The 22,093-nt window shown below is 39.7% G+C and overlaps 3 protein-coding genes across 14 annotated transcripts in view; 1 reads left to right on the forward strand and 2 right to left on the reverse strand.

The window, feature by feature from the left end:
• The window catches only part of RpL36A (ribosomal protein L36A), a 34,657-nt gene extending 24,699 nt beyond the window's left edge, over positions 1-9,958 (reverse strand). The window contains exon 1 of the mRNA XM_076190572.1: positions 9,804-9,958. Coding sequence (XP_076046687.1) covers positions 9,804-9,806 — 3 coding nt within the window. The 5' untranslated portion in view covers positions 9,807-9,958. The remainder of the gene's footprint in view (positions 1-9,803) is intronic.
• Positions 9,959-13,673: 3,715 nt separating this feature from the next.
• On the forward strand, positions 13,674-17,299 carry LOC143028448 (uncharacterized). Of its 12 annotated transcripts, XM_076190560.1 has the most exons (6): positions 13,674-14,330; positions 15,664-15,717; positions 15,927-15,980; positions 16,161-16,214; positions 16,461-16,514; positions 16,745-17,299. In XM_076190560.1, the coding sequence occupies exons 1-6, from the start codon at positions 13,938-13,940 to the stop codon at positions 17,108-17,110; spliced, it is 975 nt and encodes a 324-aa protein (XP_076046675.1). In that variant the 5' UTR covers positions 13,674-13,937; the 3' UTR covers positions 17,111-17,299. The 12 variants fall into 12 exon arrangements, with proteins under 12 accessions (XP_076046675.1, XP_076046679.1, XP_076046678.1 ...); XM_076190564.1 differs by lacking the exon at positions 16,461-16,514; XM_076190563.1 differs by lacking the exon at positions 16,161-16,214.
• A 2,191-nt stretch (positions 17,300-19,490) lies between these two features.
• The window catches only part of LOC143027942 (uncharacterized), a 3,662-nt gene continuing 1,059 nt past the window's right edge, over positions 19,491-22,093 (reverse strand). Inside the window, exon 2 of the mRNA XM_076189586.1 lies at positions 19,491-20,520. Coding sequence (XP_076045701.1) covers positions 19,859-20,520 — 662 coding nt within the window. The 3' untranslated portion in view covers positions 19,491-19,858. The remainder of the gene's footprint in view (positions 20,521-22,093) is intronic.

Here is a 22,093-nt window from a genome sequence, read left to right on the forward strand (position 1 = left end):
ACGAATTACCACCAGATTCTGTGAACTGGTTTGATCATATTTTGTGTTTATTATTACTCAGTAAGAGAGAGAGCAGTGGCTTTATTTGGGGGGGGGGGGCGCCGATTTAATGAAGCGGCCTTGCTGTGGATGTGCTGTGTCTTGCGACACTGCTTCTGACCCAGGGTAGTGGACAGGGTGCAGGGATGACCCGTCATCTGGGAGGTGCTAAGATGGGAGGGAGGGTGGAGGGGTGTGGAGTGTTTTCAGGGATGGAATGGGTGGGAGTGATTTTATGCCTTTTCCTTTTTGGCTACCTCCCTAGTAAGGGGGGAAAAAGCCTTGGTATATGTATGTATGTAGTGTGATGAATCACACACACTGCAGCCAATGCTGTGCACAAGAATTTAACTTATACTGAAATGGTTAATGGAGTCAGTGATCGAGTTTGGGAAGGTATGCGATAGGTAAAACTAAATAAAAGTGGGTGAAAGTAAGATGTGAAGACATACATTGGAGAGGATGGCAGAGATGGCAAGTCTCTTCAATACTAATCAAATTCTCACGCACAGCATCAGATGCCTAATGTATGATGCATCACTACTCGTGTTATAAAACGTAACGTCTCTGCTGTATTATTCGTTCTTTTTCTGAGTAATAATAAACACAGAAAACGTGATCAAACCAGTTCACAGAATTCGGAGGGGTCACTCATCTACAACTACAAAATAAATCTAATTAAGACACCATCATCCTTGCATACCCACTTGCACCTCATGACACCTATGTAGGCATAATCGTACTGAAGCGGTTAATGGAGAGGTTGGAAGTGGATAAGTTTTGGGTTTACGGGGTTGCACGAAATGGAAGAGTGGAGGCAAATTTCTGAGAAAAGCAAGTAAATGTCTTGGGAGATCTGAGGTGGAAAGGGAGATGGCACAGGGCAAAGAGTATTGGGATAGTTTGGACACATGGAAAGAACGAGTAAAGGAAGATTAATAAAAAAGGTGTGGAAGGCAGATGTGGTGTGACCTCGTGGAGACCAAGGATTGGATGGGGCGCAAGGGGTTTTGAGCAAGAGGGAAAGTCTGCTGAGCAAGTACTAGCCTGGTTGATGTTGGTTTCTTCACATTTTCAGTACATATTGGACATTTTCTTATTTTTGCACATGTTCAGCAATATATTTACCATACTGTATAATGATTTAATGAAGCAGCCTTGCTATGGATGTGCTGTGTCTTGCAACACTGCTGACTAGGGGCAGTGGGCGAGATGCAGGGATGACCCGTCATCCAGGAGTGCCCAGATAAGAGGGAGATAAGAGGGATAGAAGAGGGTGGTGGGGAGTGGAGTATGTTGGGGATTGAAAGGGTGAGTTTTTTATGCCCCCCCCCCACCTTTTTTTTTGGGGGGGGGGGGGTACCTCCCTTGTAAGGGGGAAAAAGCCTTTGGTATGTAAAATAATGCCTAGGTAAACCTGTACATGTGATAAATGTTGCACAATCTATGCCATTCTCCACAATCTGAAATGTGTGTCCATGAATAAGGATTTTTTTCCCTTCAGATATTTCAATTCTGTTTAGAGCAAGAATCAAACAATTTTAGTGGTTATTATGAAAACCTTACCCACACAAGAAAATGAAATATTGCAAAGTAATTTGTGCGCGTGAGATAATTAATGGGCAAAACTACTGGACACAGTCTAAACAGGGGCACATATTAAGTCACTATGGTGGACATGGGTCAAAGTGGTGTTCCCTATTATCTCAACTACCTCAGTACCCAAGAACACTCAAACCACCCCTCAGTTTAATGGAAGTTTTGGAACAAGTACTCAAAACATCATGGAACCTCTATGATGAATAATCACCCCAGACTTCAACAGGGTGACAATTCTTCATGTGGGCCATCCTGGGTTCACGATTCTTCGGTTGTACAAGTTGATGACAATAAGCATAACCCTCATTCAACCTAACCTAATCTTTATTCCATTAATGATATTTAGCATACTGGGGATGACGATTCTTAATGTGGGCATTCTGGGGCGATTCTTCGTGTGATCCGAATATGCAACAGAGATTTTTGGGAATTGAGGATGGAAACTCCTGCGGCCTCAACTAAATGTAATATGCATAAAATACGTTGTTAGTGCAATAAGTGCCAAAAATAATAACTTGGTAGCGGTTCTCATATGATTGTGCTGAAAATAAATTTATTCCCCTCAAGTCAATACGGAAGAATAGTACATATATACATATACCAAAGGTTTTTCCCGCCTACATGGGGGGGTAGCCAAAAAGAAAGGCATAGAAACCACTCCCACCCATTCCGGCCTAAGAAAAGAAAAGGATAGAAGATTAGTAAAACTCCCAAATAGATGATGGACAGGCTGAAATATGAGATCAGAGTGAAAGAGGACTTTACACAAGAATAAAAAACGGGGAAACACACCTTGGATCCAAATACAGTACTACCTCTCATTAATGGACTAAAAGGGGGGTAACGGTGTCCGTTGATGTGAATAATCTGTTGATTTGGAGTGGTTTTTGGGTGGCATAGTGATTGCACGCACTAAACAACAGCACCAAAAACACTGAAAACACAGCTAATTAACGTCCGTTAATGAGAGGTCTCACTGTATAACAATATGGCTAACCTGGTTAAAAAGAACACTCGCTCAGCAAAGCATAACTACGAAATTAAGGTTGCCAACAAACTAGATCCAACCCAAAAGGGCTTCTTTCACCTCTACAAAATAAAAAATAAGGAAAGGACAGGCCCAATTAAAAACAACGAAAATGTCTAAATAGAATTTGAGGAAAAAATGAGTGTGGCATTTAACAAACATTTTCTCTTGGCGTTTACTATGGAGAGGTTAGATAAGGTAGATTGCGATTCTATTTTCAGTGGGGATGAAGAAAGTAAACTATCAAATATCAGCATCAATAAGGTAGATGTAGTCAGATTGAAAGAATCAAAGCTAATTCCTGGGTCCTGACAAAAAATTTCATCAAGTGCTTAAAGAATGTAAATTTGAAATCTGCAATCAGTTAACAGAAATATCTAACAAGTTGGTAAGCACTGGTTTTGTGCCTACCGCTTGGGGGCCAGCAAATGTTCCAGTTTTCAAAAAGGGAGATAAATCATCTATATGCAACTACATACCAAAAGTCTGACATCAGTTATAGGTAAAATGCTCGAACCTATAACAGTTAATAGACTCGCATCCAGACATAATTTGATTCGTGACTAACAGCACGGTTTCTCCAAGGGTAAGTCATGTGTGACTATAATCTTTTTACACTAAAGTATACAAGGTGTAAGATACAATGATAGTTACAATGTTATTTACCTTGATTAGTTAAGCATTTGAAACAGTGCCCCCTGGCATAGGAGGAAAGTGTTAGAATGGATTAAAGCTTAGATCTGCGACAGAAAACAGCGTCTCGCTATAAATTGTGTAAAACCCAAATGGGGGACTTTCTGGTAGTTTCCCAGGGCTCAGTTCTGGGTCCCTTATTGTTCATCATGTACATAAATGACCTTGACAATGGGATTAATAGTAAGTTTGCGGACAAAACTAAAATAGGACACCTAATTAGGTCAGATGACAGTGAGATTCTGCAGGATGATGTTAAAATTGTTCGCATGGTCGGTGAAATGACAAATGGACTTCAATATTTCAAAGTGCAGCACGTTAAACATTGGGCTACACAACCCCAAAAACAGATGTAGCTTAGATAATCTTTTGAAAACTGAGTGAGAGAGAGATTTGAGAGTTCTAGCGAGTCCTAACCTTAAATCCAGGAAACAGTGCATTAGCACCAGGAATGAAACTAACAGAGCATTAGGTTTCATTGCTTGGACAGTTACGAATAGAAGAGCAGATGTAATTATCAAACTATCTAGCATCAGTTAGACCCTTCCTTGACTTTTCGGTACAGTTTTGGTCTCCGTCTTATAGAATGGACATCAATTCACTAGAATTGGTACCGAGAAGAATGACCAAAATTATACATGGGCTCTGAAATTTACCTTATGAAGAGAGGTTTAGACACCTAAACTTACACTCTCTGGAAAGACGCATAGTGTGGGGTGATCTAATAAAGGTGTTCATGTGGATCAAAACTTGACAAGGATAATGCAAACAAGGCTATCATACTAAGATAACAAGGTAAGACTCAAAGTAATGAATCTAAATGGGTCAAATCTAAGGAGGAAGTTGGGAAGAATTGGTTTACTAATAGGGTGGTTAACGAATGGAATAGACTTTGTAACCATGTAGCGAGCGCTGAAACTATTGGATGTTTGAAGAAATGGTTAGACTACTTTACAGATGAGGATGACAAGTGGTAATAGACATGGAACTGCCTAGTGTAGGCTTTATGTGCTCTTCCAGCCTCCTCCAGTCTTATGAGCTCATGAAATCAATGGATGGAGTCCAGAAGCACCGATTCAATGCAATATGTGCCCCAATTCAGCTTTTCGTCTTAACAAAATTAATATCATTAAGAGAATGACCATGAGATATAATCACGCTGTGAAAGGGTAAACAAGATCTGAAAGAATGAGGAAAAAATATATAAATATACGTATTTGGTTGGTTAGGGACTGCAAAAGGCTGCAGTATATTACAACTATGATGAGCTGGGCATACAAGTTGCTCCACATATTGTAATTAAGCTTGATGCTGGTATGTAGCCAACGAAATTCTTTTTGACTTTAGGAAGGATTTTGACATAAAAGTCATGTTGCATTACTACTACTACTACTACAAAATTTAAGATGCATTGGTATAAGTGATTGTCTCAGACTAGACTGGTTAATTTTTCCTAGGTAGAACAACTTACATTTCAAATTCAAGAGTACATAGTACTGATAGATATAACCAACAGTGCCCCAGGACTCTGTCCTGTAACCTCTTCTCTTTTTGCTCCTTTTAATAATTATCAAATTGTATTGATACATTTGCTGATGAGCTTAAATTATACTTTATTAGTGTATGATCTCACCTCTTTAGCTATTAATATTTCATCTTCCAAAATGATGTCTGTAGCTTCATGGGGTCAAGTAAGGATTAATGTGCAATTTCTGATGTTTGAACATGGCTCTATTAACTGGATGCAGATAGGTACACTTGGAGAATATTATTTTCAAGGTCAAATGATATCTAAAGTGGAAAGGTGGAAAGTCATAGAGCAAAGCTAGTTGACACTTCCCTCAAATTTCACCAGCACATAAGTGCCAGTCAATCAAGCTTGGTCTGTGCCAATTTCTCAAGTTTTTGCATTGTTGATCCAAGTTCATGATCATCTTGCACAAATGCTGGTCATTTCCAGCATGTGGCAGTTGAAGTGGGCATGTTTCCAATTCCCCTTATACCGAGTTGTCAGTATGGTTCTTGGGTTGTAAAGTAGGTAATATAGAGATAACTGAATAAATATATTGAATTTGGTTTTAAGTATGCTGAATAACCTAACTGTTCATTCAAACTAACACCTATTCGAAATGATACTCTCTCGTAATTAACAACTCCCCCTTCCACCATAAACGGACCACCGCTTGAATTTACCTCCTACATCTGGAACACAAGTTACAGATGTGACCTAAAACTATTAGAAGTACTTCAGAAGTGCACAAATAAATGATATATATCAATAAAATATTAGATCATTTCTAAATTACTGACATAATAGCTGCTTTTCTTGACGGAATAATACACAATTAATGTGACATTCTAATGACAACTTGGACATTGGCAAGCTTCAAAACGCCATATTTGTTTGGGGAAAAACTAATGGAAATACAATAAATTAGTCTAGTCTGATGACCTCTTGGGATGCTAAATGCATACCCCATAGGAGATAAGGTTAGATTAGACCAATTTATTAGGCTTCTGTTAGTTAACCTTTGACAACAAAACAAAAACAAACATGGCACCTCAAAGCTCACAGATGTCTAAGTTTGTTAGTGTATTGTTTTTAGGAACTTTTTTCTGCTGATAAAAAATGTATATTACGTTGATGTGTTATAATTCACAAATACTTATTTTCAATTGATATAACACTTAGGTGTGTACTTTGAGTTTGTGCGGAAATTATGGACAAATTACAACAATGGATCCACTTCAACCTACACCAAATTCCCCCACGATCTAGAATAGTGCCAAGATCAGACATTTACTTTGGGCTATCTTATGAAGTACTGGGAAAATGCCATGAGGAGTGAGGTGCAAGTCCTAATATTTACAAAATCAAAATGTCATAGCACATTTGTAAAATGTTTAAATATAACCCAGTCAGAAACAAATCAAAAGAAACAGACAATCTGTATATTTTGACCACAACTGTGTTCCCCTTCAGCAGGTAAGTACAGAGGTAAGATGACATGAATATAAACAATAAGAATGGTACATAATAAGAACATGGGAAGGTAGCCAAGTCGCATGTCCAAGGGGGGGAGGGGCGGACTCAAGATAGTGGCAACAATTTATTAATTAATCCTGGGTTGGCATACACTATCACATCATCAGTTCCCTAGAGGTTAATAATTTTTTTTCTCTCTAATAGGCAAGCCTTTGGAATTGGTTACCCGATAAGGTTGCTGGCCAGCTTCAAATCTCATTCAATGCCTGTTCATGTATTTATCAATTTGACTACTATCTCAGCCACTATGATCAACATAAGGTACATATTCACATGTATTAATTATTGTATAGCAATACTCTTCAAATGTCATACCTGCAGGTTTTAGCTTCCCCTTCCTACATAATGTCCTCATCTACCCAACTTGTGCAGATGAGTCTACCAGGAGGTAAAACTGTAGCACACTGGCTAATATAAGCTGATCGCATGAATAAGTATGAAACTGGCTACAACCCAAGGACTACTGTCAAAACCAACGGGCTTTACCTTAAAAATATTATAAGAATCATCTTCCACATACACTAGTCAGATTGATTTAACACTTTCATTTGCAGATGACACGAGAGTAACAAAAGTGTTAAGTGGATGGGTGGCAAGATAAACAAACCATTAGATTTATTTTGACATTTTGTCCTTACCAGGACTTCATCAGAGTACTCTATCATGTACTCTGAAGAAGTCCTGGTAAGGACAAAATGTCAGAATAAATCCCTAACCATTCACTATGTTTATCTCACCACCCATCCACTCATCTGCCTTACATACTTCAAAAGTGGTTCGACACAAAAGAAAACTTAATAGCTGTAGAAGACCTAAACCTGATATACTCGTGGCTAGCCAAATGTAACACGTTGTTCAATGAAAGCAAACTCAAATTACTATAGTACGGCAGCAACAAAACCATCATAGAGCACACCAGTTACAGTACCACCAACACACATAAAAGTCAAAAGCAGCCAACATGACTTAGGCATACCAGCAGTGAAGCCAGATTCAGTCTACATATATACAAAATAGTGGAATCAGGAAAGCAAATGTGTGGCTGATTCTTAGAACTTTCAGCACCAGGGAAGAGCAGAGCCTTATGACTCTATTGAGGAGCTTGGTGTGACCAAAACTTAATAGAGCTGCCAGCTGTGAAGCCCAACTAATACTGAAGAGAGAGCTAGTGGCTGTGCAAAGGAGCTTCACCAGCAAGATTGTCTCGCCAAGTGGCAAAAATTACTGGAAATAACTACAGCACCTCAAGCTCTATTCTTTCCACAGAAGAAAAGAATGATACCAAACCATATACACCTGGTAGATCCAGGTAGGTCTGGTACCAAATATTGGCCTGAAATAAATGCCCAACAAGACAAGAGGGTGGTCATGCTACATCGAAGGCCCCAAGACAAACTGCAAACTGCCAGTGAGCAGACACTTAAGAGCTTGTAGCTTTAGCACAACAGGGCCAAAACTGTTCAACAAACTCCCTCAGAGTCTGAGAGACGTCATCCTGCAGTGTAGTAAGTTTCAAGCATCACATAGACATCTTACTGTGGATGACTGAAGATCAGAACTATCAACACGCTTCCAAAACGTGTTAAGAGATGGAGAACTGCCTAGTCATGAAGTTAAAGATACATCTAGACAAATTATTTTACAATACTGCAAGACAATCCTCCAGTACCTGGGTACACAGCTCATTGCAGGGTAGCCTCGAACTCCATACCACACCAGATTGATTTACAAAAAAGAAGACTCTCGGACTGGAGGTAGCTATGGACAACCTCCCCACAGCTATGAGGAAGACCCTCTAAATTCTATTAAGTAAACACCTCTACCTTCATACCAAACCTAGCCTCACTACAACAGGCTACATTACCTCATTCCTCTGTATGCGGGGCAAAACAGAGGTTACAGCGGCAGTTCCGGTAGCTGAAGCCGACAGGCTGCAATCAACACGAGGTATCACGAGGTAGCTGTGATGGAACCGTCTCTGTGGTCAAGGCAGGACAAAATTCTCGAATATGACCCTGTCTAGGGTACTTATAAACCGAGCCTCAAACAAAACAACGCACTGGAGAGCAACAACGACAGTGACACCTGAAGGATTCGACATATGAAAGGTGAAGCTGGAATTCTAAGCATCCTAACAATAGAAACTTACACTGCAAGGTAGATGCAGAGGATAGTGGGAGACTTCTAGAACTGCAAGAATAAAGTTGCACAAAGGAACTCGTCATGAAATTACACAGGAGCAGTCACCAAAAATGCCCAGTTTACCCGACAAAATGGGTGGTACTCTGGAAGTTTCTTTTGGAGGACCCTGTGTGGCAAGTATCACATTACTATCACGTATTATGCTTTATGTACTCTTATTGTTGTTTCTGAAAGATAGGTACGTATTGACTATATCAAACTCATGAAGATATGAATATAGTAAATAAAACTGACCGATTGTGAAGTTCCCAATTGATCACAATTTTGTTTATAAAATTGTCAACTTGTACATATTAATATCAGAAATGATAAAAGTATACTTGCCATAATAAATTTGATACTAACATGATAAATAGGTAAATTAGGTCACCCTAAGAAACACACAATCTACTCCCAATGGACCAGGATTTTTGCTAACAAACAGCAGTACAAGGCATAATACATCCTACATAGTCGTACAGGGACCCCCAAAAGAAACACCCATGACAACTCGTTAAACCAAACCTGTTACCTAACCTGGCATATAGTGACCCCCCACAAGACCTCGAGTTCAGCCTTGATAGAACTTTTTTTTCTACTATTTCTGGAAAAGCTGGAATAAACTGCCTTAGGATCTTGACCGTTTGGACGTTAATGATAATCCATTATCCAAGATTTTAAAACAATTACAGAGAAATTAAAACAAAGTTGGTCTCGTCCATCCCAATCCAAAAGCTACTTTGAGAAAATCTACGATTCGGGTCTTCCTCGACCTACAACCCTGATATCTTTTGTATCTGTATATGCTGTAAATTTGTAATTTGAATACTGCAGCACATTAACACAAATTGAGGCGAAAGATACTATCAATAACCTCAATCAGCTGATCACCACTTGTAGTGTAGAGGCTTTCTATTTGTTTATGTATCCATGTACAAAATTACCAAGTGTTCTACGTAACTAAAAAGTGTAATTTCCTTGCTCAGTATCATACATTTGTGGTGTTTTATATTAAAAATGAGGAAAATACACTGTTCACCACGTGAGGTTCCATGTAAACATTGGGCAACACACACGAATTTCGACCTTAAGGTCAATGGAGATGTCCATCTTTTTCCAACTATTTTGAATTCATGGCTTTATCATTATCACTTTTAAGTATCTATATAATATATTGAATCATCAGTTAATAATATGCACACAAAAAAATCACCATACCATTATGTCTATCGCAGATTTCTTACGATTAATTAGGTCCAGCCACTGACACTTCAGTCACCAAAGTTTACCACCTATGGAAAGGATAGGTTGTTCGGTATCTCGTACCAAAAATGCCTCAGATGGTCCACAACTATTTCTGATTTTAAATATCTTATAGAGACAACTTTAAAATGCCATACTTCTGCATTGATTATTAAAATAGTGTAGGTATTTTCTGTAAAAATTTCGTATTTCAAGATTGCAATAATATGTTCCTACTAAGCAAATCTTTAGTGTAGTGACGTCACGTGTTTGGCCGGGCCAGCAGCCAATCAGCGGGTATGTGTTAGCGTAGAGCGCGGCCATCATTCGGTTTGAAATCGGACTGGTGTGTACGTCTCGGTACGACCAAGGAAATTAGTAAACATGTCTACCACGGAGAACAAGGCTGGTGAAGAAGAGGTTAAGAAGGGCCTTAAAAGAGCAGCAGAGGTACGTTGTGACTACAAGCAAGCAGAGTAGTGTTAAATTGTGTTTTAAGCTAAATGAGTGAAACAATGAACTTAACGTTAACTCTGGTTCCAAGTGTTGAAAATTCAAGTAACATAAGTGCACGAAGTGAGCCTAGGAATAGTTTTGATGGGTGGATTGAATTTAGTTATCGAAATCATATGTGAACGGTAAAAAAAATGTTCAAAATAAAATTATAGGATGTAATTATGTCTGAGTGGAAGTGTAAGGGAACTATACTGAAACCCTAGTTCATGACTTGGGTGTGCTAACCAATTTAGAAACTAGTAGTCTCGACGGTATTGAAAGAAAAATATCTGTGCTTTATATTCTGTAAAATAGCTTGTGGTTAAATTTGGGAGTGCATGAGTGACTACGTGCGAGGCTAGCCGTTCAAAGTTGGCGGGAGAAGGCCCTGGTACCCTCGCGAGGCTAACCCGCGCGCATCACCCAGTCAGTTAGCATTTATTTCTGTGGGCCCCAAATTAATTCGTAATTTGTAAACTAGGCATTTCTAAGTATAACCGTTACATCATTTATATCATATTGCCCACTTAAAGGTTTTGTTCATTAACGTCATCTTTGAAATAAACCTTAGGTTGTACGGAAGGACATAGGTTGTTGAAATATGGTATTGGCTTCACGAAACTGCAATCAATAAAATAGTTGTCGAAGTGTGTGTATAACATGTACATATAAAATATATATATTTAACGTTATGTCAAAGTAGTGTCGGTGCCTTGTGCAAGATAGGGTGAGACTGCCAAGGTGCGTGTAAGTTTTGAGTGATTGAATTTCGCAATCTTGTCGCCCAATGTCGGAGTCTTAGTGCATGTTTCGCCTCATTTCTACGATATCTTGAGATAATTCGAGGAATAGAATTGAATTTTAAATCGTGGTTTCGATTTTTATATTAGTGAGGTATCCTGGTAGTTAAATATGGTGTTACTTGTTAGCCAGTTTGTCTGAAATAACTTGCAGCTGTGTAAGAAATAATTCTGAACCTTGCCGCTAGAACATTCTGAGGGATTGCATCAACGTCTGGTGTGGCTGGAGCCCGCATTGGCGGCTTGGTCGATAGATCTGTTCTAGTATGTAATTGCATGACAAGTGTATGGGTAATGCTGCATTTTATTGTTGAAATTATTTGCTAATTAGATCCTTTTCATTTCAGGAAGCTGAGGATGACCCAAAGAAGCTTAAGGGAGGAGAGGAGAATGGCGAGGAAGAGGTAGAAGAAGAGGAAGACCTGGAAGAGGAGGAGGACGAGGACATTGGCGAGGGTGAAGAAGAATTGGACGAAGAGGGAGATGGTAAGTAATTGTTATGTTGTAATCTCGTAACTGGTGTTGACATGTACTCTATCAAATTAAGAAAGTATGCTTTACTGTCCACTTGCTAATAATTCGTTTTTTTGCCCGCAGAGGAAGGTGAAGGCGAAGAAGACGAGGGTGAAGGTGAAGAAGATTTGGAAGAGGAGGACGCGTAAGAGTTTCCCGGTACATTACTAAGAGACTTGTAAGCCCCGCGGCCCGCCTGGGACGGGACGCGGTGATGTGGCCCCGCCAAGTGTTTTATTATTGTATTATATTTCATGTACCTGTACAGTCCTTTAGACGTGTGGATGTGAGAGTGTGTCGGAAGCTGTCGTGCGTGGGGACCACTTCGCCCCATCCCCCCAGGCCTATGAGCTCACCCCCATGCAGCAATGGCCAGCCAGGACCAACGCCCACCGCCGCCCAACCCTCCCCGCCCCCCTCCACCACGCGCCCCTGCGGAGGTTCTCCGCCATGGTCGTTGGGGGGGAGGGAGAGGACGCAGCCGCCCGGACTACGACAGTAGTGTGGGCGGCGGCAAGGGGAGTTCGGGCGTGCGGGGCCGTTGGGCGACGCCAGCAGCGACATGAGCACCAGCGCGGAGACTTGTTCCTCGTGCGGGATAGCAGGCCGGGCGGCCCAAGCCAAGGGAGGAAGTGGGAGCGGTTGGAGTGGAGAGGCGGCTGGTGTTTTGTGCCGGCTGCTGCTATGTCGACGACGTTGCCCCGGTTGTCTGCCTGTCTGCCTGCCTGCCTGCTCGTCTCGCACGGGGGTTTCTGCAGGCCTGCGTCCTGGTCCACGTGACAAGATGGATAGTAATACCAGGTTCCATTGATATACCAAAAGCTAACAGGGCGCCCCCATTTTTATTTTTCTACAATGCATCTCCATGAACTGATGTTTTGGCAGTACAATTTTTTTCGTTGTCATTCTTCTGAGGATAGAGAAAGTGTCTCATTTGTGTGAAAGGATAATAATAAAGGTTAAGTTGTCGATGTCTGTCTCGCCTACGACTTTCATTCATCCACCTAAGTGGTAAGCACTTGTAGCGACTCCTATGGAGCGTTGCAATTCACGTGTTCCATCACATGATACAAATTTGACATGTCTGGACAAGTAACACCCATTTGTAATAAAAAAAAAAATAAAATAGTTTTCCACTTCCGAGTTTCTTTACCACCAGCAATGGAATTTCAGCCATGTGAGTGAAGGCTATTTTCTAATGTTAATTTGACGTCAATTGACTAGGTTGGGGATTTCATATGTTCGATGAAAATATGTAAGTCTTGCTCGGCAGTTGCAACACGAACCTAAAATTTATTTAAGCTGCTGTAAAGCAGGTAAATATGCATATAAAAATAAAGGGCCTGTTTCTCGTGAATTTACGTACAATACCGGGAGAAAATATAATCTGGCAATGAGCGTTCAGATAACGTTTGATAGTTTAATCGTAGTGTATGCGGTATTTGGCCAAAAGACCAAGAACATCCAGTCCTTTTTATCACTACCCCCATCAAGTCTCGTTTCGGGTAACTTTGTACATTGATTTTACTTCTGGCAGCACGGGAGGCCAAGCCAAGCTACCGGCTTGTGGAGGAGCACTACGGGGCTGGGAAGGCAAGTTGGATGTCACGTGGCGCGTTACCAGGGGGAAAGATTACGCTACACTGGTATTCACAATGCAAATTTGTCGTTTCTTAGTCCTTGCAGCCACCATGGTAATGCACTATTCAGAAGATTGCTTGACCTAATTTGAGACAACCTTCATGAACTACATTGATAAATGAATATCTCCAAATCCATAGAAATTTTCACTTAGCATTCAAAAGTTTTTACATGGCGGGAGGAATCACGGACGGAGTGTCCATTCACAAACACGACGACAAAGACATTTCTCACAGGAAGTAGATTGCGGGCAGTGATAGCAAGGTAGCATGACTCGACTTAAAATATTACATTATATGAGATTTCATGCCATGCGACTTGTCCGATTGGAAACCTCTCCAGTGTCGACGTGTTCCGAAACTGCAACAAAAGGTATTATGAATCCCGTTTCGAGGTTTTGTAGTAGCGATCTTCGCTCTTGTGTCATATCTCGTACCTTTGAGGGGCTTTACACGGTCTAACGGTTCGACAGCCACGTGTGAACGGGTTGGTTGTCGAACACGTTGGTTAAACGGTTTGAAGAAAGTCTGTCGAGTCTGACTATTTGTGGGCGGGGCTTCATGGTCCACAAACCGTTCGAATGTGAGAACGCGCGTCGAACATTAAACCTCAGTTGCGCTTCAAACCAAGGAGTGGACGCATCATACCCTAGGACTGAAATATGGAGCACATCAATGGAAAGAGGAACGAGAGGGAGGTATTACTGCAATTCATACATACCTACAGAGATCACCCAGCCTTATGGAAAGTGAAATCAAAGGAATATACCAATAAACTAGCCAGAAGCAAAGGGATATCAGCTCTTCAGGACCTACTGAAAGAACTTGAGCCAGACTGCACGCGGGACGCCGTGATAAAAAAAATCAACTGCCTACGGAGCTCTTTCAGGAGAGAGTGCAGGAAAATTGAAAAATCGAAGAAGTCTGGGGCATCACCGAATGAAATGTATACGTCTTCTCTTTGGTATTTTGAGGAGATGATGTTTGTTTTAGATCAAGACTTGCCAGGAGAGAGCTGCTCTAATCTGGACGATATATATAACTATAATGCTGAGGTAAGTAACAACGAACTCATATAATTTATATTACTTTATTTACAGAAAGTAGTTCAGTGTAATTCTTTTACAATTACTTTATCTGAAAGTACAAAACCTTTATTTTCACAGCTGTAGATTTTCTTTACACAAAACAGTACATTTTATTTTATATACACGAAGTCTTCTTTGGCAATTTAGGAATAGTTTCGTGTTCCATGACCATGTTCTAAGCCTGCAACAGAATTAGGATCTAGTGATAACCCTGCTACAATTATTCTATTTGAAATATCTTCCCTATGGAAGCATTCTTCAGGAGAATATTGTGAAGATCATGTCTTTCGTGAATAATTGTGAAGGACAATACATGCCATGACAACCTTTTCAATACTTGATAATTTCAGATTTATTGCTGTATAAAAAAAAAAACAATTAAATCTAGAAGCCATTATTAAAAAAAAAAAAAACAATCAACAACTCTCCGTGCTCGACAGTCCATAGAAAATCCTGTTCTCTGTATTTAAATCCTTTTGAGGATTTGGTTTCATAACATCAGGTCTTAGTGCAAATGCTTCATCTCCTAAAAAAACATAAGGCAAATTACAACCAGAATTAATAGGGGGAGCGTGATCTGGAAGATTGTGTCCCATTTAAAAGCAGTTTTCCAAATTCTGTGTTTTCAATAACCCCTCCATCTGACACACGGCCGTTCGTCACTAAGTCAGCCATGGTGAATTCACAATTCGCATTAACCGCTGCCAATAAAACAAGGCTGTTGTACACTTTGTAGTTCCAAAAATATGATCCACAATCTGGTGGTGGCGTGATCCGTACATGTTTGCCATCAACTGATCCGAGATAGTTCGGGAAGTGCCATCTTGACTCAAACTCGCGTCCAATAATTTGCCACTCGCCCACTGACGTAGGAAACCGAAATATATAAAAATAATAATGCATAATTATGTGGGAGGTGGTAGTTCTCCATTATTGTGCTACTTTGTTCAAATGTAGGATCCACCATGACACACACACACACACACACACACACACAACTTCCTATTTATATATATGCAAAGTAGACCACTTGGAAAAAAGAAACTAACGAAGCAGAGCGCTTTCGTATATTACATCTTCAGTGCAACAAGTACTTGTTGCACTGAAGATGTAATATACGAAAGCGCTCTGCTTCGTTAGTTTCTTTTTTCCAAGTGGTCTACTTTGCATAAGTGAACACACGTACCCATGTTCTTATTAGCATATATATATATATATATATATATATATATATATATATATATATATATATATAGGCTATATGTACTGTTAGTTTAATGTTACCTATCTTTACTTTCAGATAGCAGAAGCACATGGAACTGAGGGAGATGCTACACCTTGCACAAGGCAGCAGGTGAATCGTCGACGCAAAAGTTTATCTAAATCTGATCATATATTGGATACCGTGGCAAGAAAATTAGACGAATCTTTACATTTATATATATATATATACATATATATATATATATATATATATATATATATATATATATATATATATATATATATATATATGTATATAATATGTACTTTTAGTTTAATGTTACCTATCTTTACTTTCAGATTGCAGAAGCACATGGAACTGAGGGAGATGCTACACCTTACACAAGGCAGCAGGTGAAACGTCGACGCAAAAGTTTATCTAAATCTGATCATATATTGGATAACGTGGCAAGAAAATTAGACGAATATTTACATGTATATATATATATATATATATATATATATATATATATATATGTGTGTGTGTGTGTGTGTGTGTACTGTTAGTTTAATGTTACTTATCTTTACTTTCAGATTGCAGAAGCACATGGAACTGAGGGAGATGCTACACCTTACACAAGGCAGCAGGTGAAACGTCGACGCAAAAGTTTTTCTAAATCTGATCATATATTGGATACCGTGGCAAGAAAATTAGACGAATCTTTACACACACACACACACACATACACACACACACACACACACACACACACACACACACACACGCACGTACTTTTATATATATATATATATATATATATATATATATTTATATATGTGTGTGTGTGTGTGTGTGTGTACTGTTAGTTTAATGTTACCTATCTTTACTTTCAGATTGCAGAAGCACATGGAACTGAGGGAGATGCTACACTTTACACAAGGCAGCAGGTGAAACGTCGACACAAAAGTTTATCTAAATCTGATCATATATTGGATACCGTGGCAAGAAAATTAGACGAATCTTTACACACACACACACACACACACACACACACACACACACACACACACACACACACACACATATATATATATATATATATATATATGTGTGTGTGTGTGTGTGTGCGTGTGTGTGTGTGTACTGTTAGTTTAATGTTACCTATCTTTACTTTCAGATTCCAGAAGCACATGGAACTGAGGGAGATGCTACACCTTACACAAGGCAAGAGGTGAAACGTCGTCGCAAAAGTTTATCAAAATCTGATCATATATTAGATATCGTGGCAAGAAAATTAGACGAATCTTTACATAAAGATAATTCTGGTATTGATCTCTTCGGGAGCTACGTTGCACATAGAATACATTCAATGGACATACGTACTGCAATAATTACTCGAAAGTTAATTAATGATGTATTGTTTGAGGCAGAGATGGGAAACTTGAATGCTTCATCTAGAGTTGTTGCAGCAACACCCGAGGAGACAGTACCACCCCCAATCCCTTCGGTTGTCTATAGTTGTTCTAGCAGCGATAGTGACTGAGATGTCGCACTATTTTGTACATTTCCAACCTTAATTGCGCATAGCACATGCCCCCAACTTTACTTTTTCTTTGTTTTTTTACCAACCTTGATATAGATTTATTTTGCTACATTTCACCTGTCATAATATGTTTTCAATAAACACAGAAATAAACTGGCATGTTTTCAATAAACACAGAAATAAACAGTTGTTAAAAAGTATTTCTTACCTTTAGATAGTCCTTTTGAAGAACCCAGTAGAGCATCACACGTTTCAGGTATGATTGATGATAAAGTGCTGGTGGCAATGATAGCTGAAAATTTCAGATCATTAAGTGGCCTGCCTGTTGCTAAATAACATAATGTGACAGTCTTTCATGTGGAGTTATGGCCTTTCTCATACATGTATCTTCATACATAATGAAAGGGGTGAAACGCCTCAGTAGATCTATGTATGTTTCTTCGTCCATCCGCAAATAATTACGCCAGTCATCTGGCTCTAATTTCAAATCAACAAGCAAGTTGATGTATGAAAGTTCTCTTTTTAGTAGCCAGTCCTTCGTCCACTGATCTTTTTTCCTTCTTAGTGCCATCGCTAAGCCAATGACAATCAAATCGTCCTGGTCAAGTGGCGAAAGGGAGGCGGTAGTAAATTTGCTCCATAAACAACACGGGTCGCACTGAGTGGAGGACGTGAGGTTTCATGGACAATTCGTTTGACTCTGACACCTCTTCCGACCGTTTGACAAGCAGGTTCGACAACCGGGTTTGACGAACCGTAGACCGTGTAAACCCCGCATTAGACGAGGGAGGTGAGATCTCAAAACGTGATTCGAAAGTAGGGAGGACTTAACGCCAGCCTGACATTACCTGAGCACCTTGTTTTCCATCCGGCACAACCTCACGCTGGACGTGCATTTGTCTTTTCTTGGGGCGAGACAAAACAAATAAATACACATATAAATCAAATAAATGAAAGAATGTGAAAAATTACGTTACCGTATATTTAGTACTAATATTTTAAAACAAGTGAGTCTCACCTCATGTGGTGATGAGGCCATAATGGGGTTAGTAATAATGAGCGAAAAATGTTCAAGGTCTCGCCATCGACGCGCATAGTGAGGACAATTAGGTTGTCGTTTTTTTTTTTTTCTTTTTTTTTTTCTTTAGAAGTGAAATTTGTTTATATATCATACCACAGCCGGAGCAGAAAAAAATACTGAAAACGGTGAGTATATATTTCACCTATTATCTGCAGTCCTCTTCAAAAGTAGAGTAGGATAAGGAACCGGGGAGGACCAAAGACGCCTGCCCTTACTCAATTACCTGATGTGCTCAGGTGGAAGATGCCTGTTAACGATGTTTTAGATCAAAAGTGATATTATGCCCGAAGACCACTGCCCCTTTGAATTATTTATATTAGGAAAATATTGTATTAGTCCTGAACCACAGCTAGATTTATATATAAGATCAGTTTTGTCCCAGTCGAAACAGTGATAACTGATTCACGTGCTGGAACATGGCTAAACTTTGTCCGTACCTGATCGAACGTTTGCTTCCAGCATTGTCCCTATCTGACCAATGTAAGCTAGATGACAATCCTTACATGGCTAGACACCTGGATTATGTTTTTTTTTTTCGATCTCTAGTGAACGATAAAAAAAATATTGATGGTATTCGGGTAAATGGGAACTAAATGTGCCTTATCTTTGGGATGAAAGTTGGTCAATTTGCGGAATGATTCAGAAACGGGAATAAAAAGGGAACTTTTATTGTTAAAAGATTTGGCAGTATTGGATAGCGTTGAAAAAAATGGTTCTGGCACTGCTGAATGAGGAAACGACTGAGTATGGCAGTGTAATCAATCACTATCTTTCCCACTAATAACTTATTTTTTGTCACTGACAACTCTAAGTCTTCCGGCGATGGTGTGATGGGAGGGGTGAGGCAGGACACGGCAACCTCTGGGGCCCACATTGAACGCGGTTTGCTGGGAGGGTAGCGAGTCGCTAGATGCAAGCGATGCCGTGACCACATCGGAAGAAGGAAAATCGTGCGGGAAGTCAGTCATTGTTAATTGCTGCTCACGCCTACTCAATGCAATGTTACTGTCAAAATTCGGGGAAAAAAATGCTTTTAGATGAGACTTTGTCTCTGAAATTAGTTGACCTGCACATACGACGATATTTTTTTGAGTATCTACAAAAATCATAACCAACTTTAGCAATGTATAGGAAACATATGGAGTAAATCACAAACGTATACATAACGTACTTTACATCAAATTTATTACAAAAATTAACAAACATGTAAAGAAGCTGCAACAGTTCAGTGTAACAGCACTGCTGAATAACACTTCAACAATGTGACAAAAAGAAATTCGATTAACACATGTTAGAATACTATGAAGAACATATTATGCATAATTTGCAAATAGATTACAATAGTAAATGCAGTGTAACAGAACTTCTGAATAACATCTCAAAAATAAGTGACAAAAGGATATCCGATTTGCACACGTAAAAAAAGCTTCCTGTAAAGAACACATCATGCATCTCACAATAACTATTTTCACTTTTAATGTAAATAAGGAACAAATAGAAAATAAATGTATGATTTAACAAAAAATATGAATATTACTAAGTAACTATAGTAGTTCTTTAAGTAATTTAATATCATATGCTAAGCAACTAATAGTTCGTTAGTTGTTACACATGGTAAAAGAACTGGAATCTTGTGGTGCTGCATAACTGATTGGTTGAGTGCGTATCTAGCTAGAATCTGATACTGGAGAAGTTGGACCTGATGTATGAGTATAATTCTCCAATTGTTCAAGTTCCTGCAGCAGCAGGTTCTGCATCTGGGTTCTAACACGAAGTCTTTTTATACCAGGCAGTTTCTTCATATAGGGTGTGATACTTTTGAAGAAATGTAGATCTTCATCTTCTGTATCTTTCTGCTCGTTCTCAAGAAGTTCCAACTTCCTTTTTTCTATTGCAATAAGCTCATCATTTTTTTTGTTGATGTATTCAAGCCTCGGTGGAAGTCGCTTAATTATTTGTCTAGCATTAAATTCTCGAGATGTTGATGGTCCAGAGGCAGTAGTGTAGGGTATATTTGGTGGAGACGATGGCCGCGGGGAAGGTGGAACCGATTCTTCATAATGGCTTGCTTCTGAAAACTGTGTTTCGTGACCATATTCGACGTTGACGTCTTCCTCATCAAGCACTGAGGCAGTTTCATCGTGTGTTAGATTTGAATTTCTAGAGTCAGGGTTAAGGATGTCTTTTAGAAAACTCATTTGACGAAAATAGGGCCACGTACTAGTTCCCACATCATCAGCACCAGCTCCAGATCTTTTTGAACTCTGTTTTCTAAGCTCCTGCCTGTAGTAATCTCTAAGGTTCTTCCATTTGCCTTTGGCTGCTTTCTCTAAAAAAGAAGAAAAAAAGAGGAAGATGAATAACCTCATTGCAATACATTTCAATACATACAAGCAGCTGTCAGTGTTTACTTTTAGATTTATTGTGCTAACCTCAAAGTGTCCTCGAATAGGCTACATATTTAGGCAATCGTAGCACAACAGTGATCATTATTGTTTCCTGCCCAACAATAATCTTGTTAGAGAGTGACACCGAATAAAAAAAAATACTTTACGTTTTCGCTCTTTACGTTTGATTTAATGATTATTTCGGCAGGAAAATCCTTCCGATCATTGTTTCCGTGTTGAAAAAAGAACTGGCTCCCATCGTCAAGGAAACATGCAGTTATTTGGAAGGTTCTCCAGCGGTAATATTTACCATGGCTGGCATTACCAGAAACTTATATACAGAAATGTGATTTCCCCAACTGCATTGGAAGCTTTCATCATCAGACATTTTTCAATATCTCTCCAAGCAGTGACTGACGTCAATGGCAATTTTCTCATTGTTGATTTTGGAGGGGTGGGTCAACAAAGTGACTGGAATTTTCACATCATTATCTCTACAAATTGCCAGAAAAGGAAGAACTTATTGTGCCATCTCTACGTTCGCTTCCTGACACCAATCACTGTTCCCATGTCGTAGTAGCTAACGAAGAATACCCACCGTTAACGCACCTCATAAGATAGTTTCCCCAACCTCATAAGATAGTTTCCCCAAAGACGACTTGACGACAGGAAGAGAATATTTGACTGCCGCTTATCACGAGCCCGTAAAAGTGTGAAGTGTGATTCTGTGTAGAATATGGTGAGTGTAACTCAAAACAGTCGAGACAGACGTTAAAACAGCGACATTTGCTGTGTGTTTTACACAACTACAGTACATGCTTGCGAAAGGTGGGTCCTGACTATTTATGTATCCCTAAATAATTAATTCCATTGAGATTTCAACATCGATCATGTCAATATCGTTTCCAAAACAGTGCTATACGAACTATGGAAATCTTCTCAACTGATTTCAATAGAACTGGATCTGTCAATTGGTAATATAGCTATGCTTTACCAGAAAACATACTGGCATGTTTGGTACTCAATACATATCGTCATGCATCATCAACCAATTCATCTCACCATACACAATCGACGGCGCAGTGGTAGCTTTCACAACTGCTGCTACAGCTGTCCAAGTTCGTATCCCGCCCAGGTCTGAAATTATTTCAGTATCTCTGCGCTCCAAGTCATTACTCCAACTCTCGTGGGCGGGGATTTGGTGGTGTGTGTGCGTGTAAGGTCACACCAGTACCCATGGGTCGGTCATATGTGATCTCTGAGCTCTCTTCCGGGAGGGTACCTGTCGATCACAAATCCAACACGTGATCCAAGACTATGGTGAATCACACACACACACATACGCACACACACGATGGCACAGTGGTAATGTTCGCGGCCGCCATTACGGAGGTCCGGATTCGAATCCCGCCCAGGGGTAAAATAGTTTCAGTATCGCTGCGCTACGTGTCGTTACTCCAACTCTCGTGGGCGGGGAGCTGGAGTGTGCGTGCGTGTAAGGTCACAGCATTACCC

This window comes from Oratosquilla oratoria, chromosome 9 (assembly GCF_046742065.1).
Source record: "Oratosquilla oratoria isolate Oo_2021 chromosome 9, ASM4674206v1, whole genome shotgun sequence".
Taxonomy (NCBI): domain Eukaryota; kingdom Metazoa; phylum Arthropoda; class Malacostraca; order Stomatopoda; family Squillidae; genus Oratosquilla; species Oratosquilla oratoria.

What these genes read in the sequence shown, in the direction of transcription:
- LOC143028448 (XM_076190560.1), top strand. Translation starts at nt 13,938, where the DNA reads ATGGAGCACATCAATGGAAAGAGGAACGAGAGGGAGGTATTACTGCAA. An exon ending in TATATAACTATAATGCTGAG is followed by an intron (nt 14,331 to 15,663) that starts GTAAGTAACAAC and finishes CTTTACTTTCAG; the next exon opens with ATAGCAGAAGCACATGGAAC. An exon ending in CACCTTGCACAAGGCAGCAG is followed by an intron (nt 15,718 to 15,926) that starts GTGAATCGTCGA and finishes CTTTACTTTCAG; the next exon opens with ATTGCAGAAGCACATGGAAC.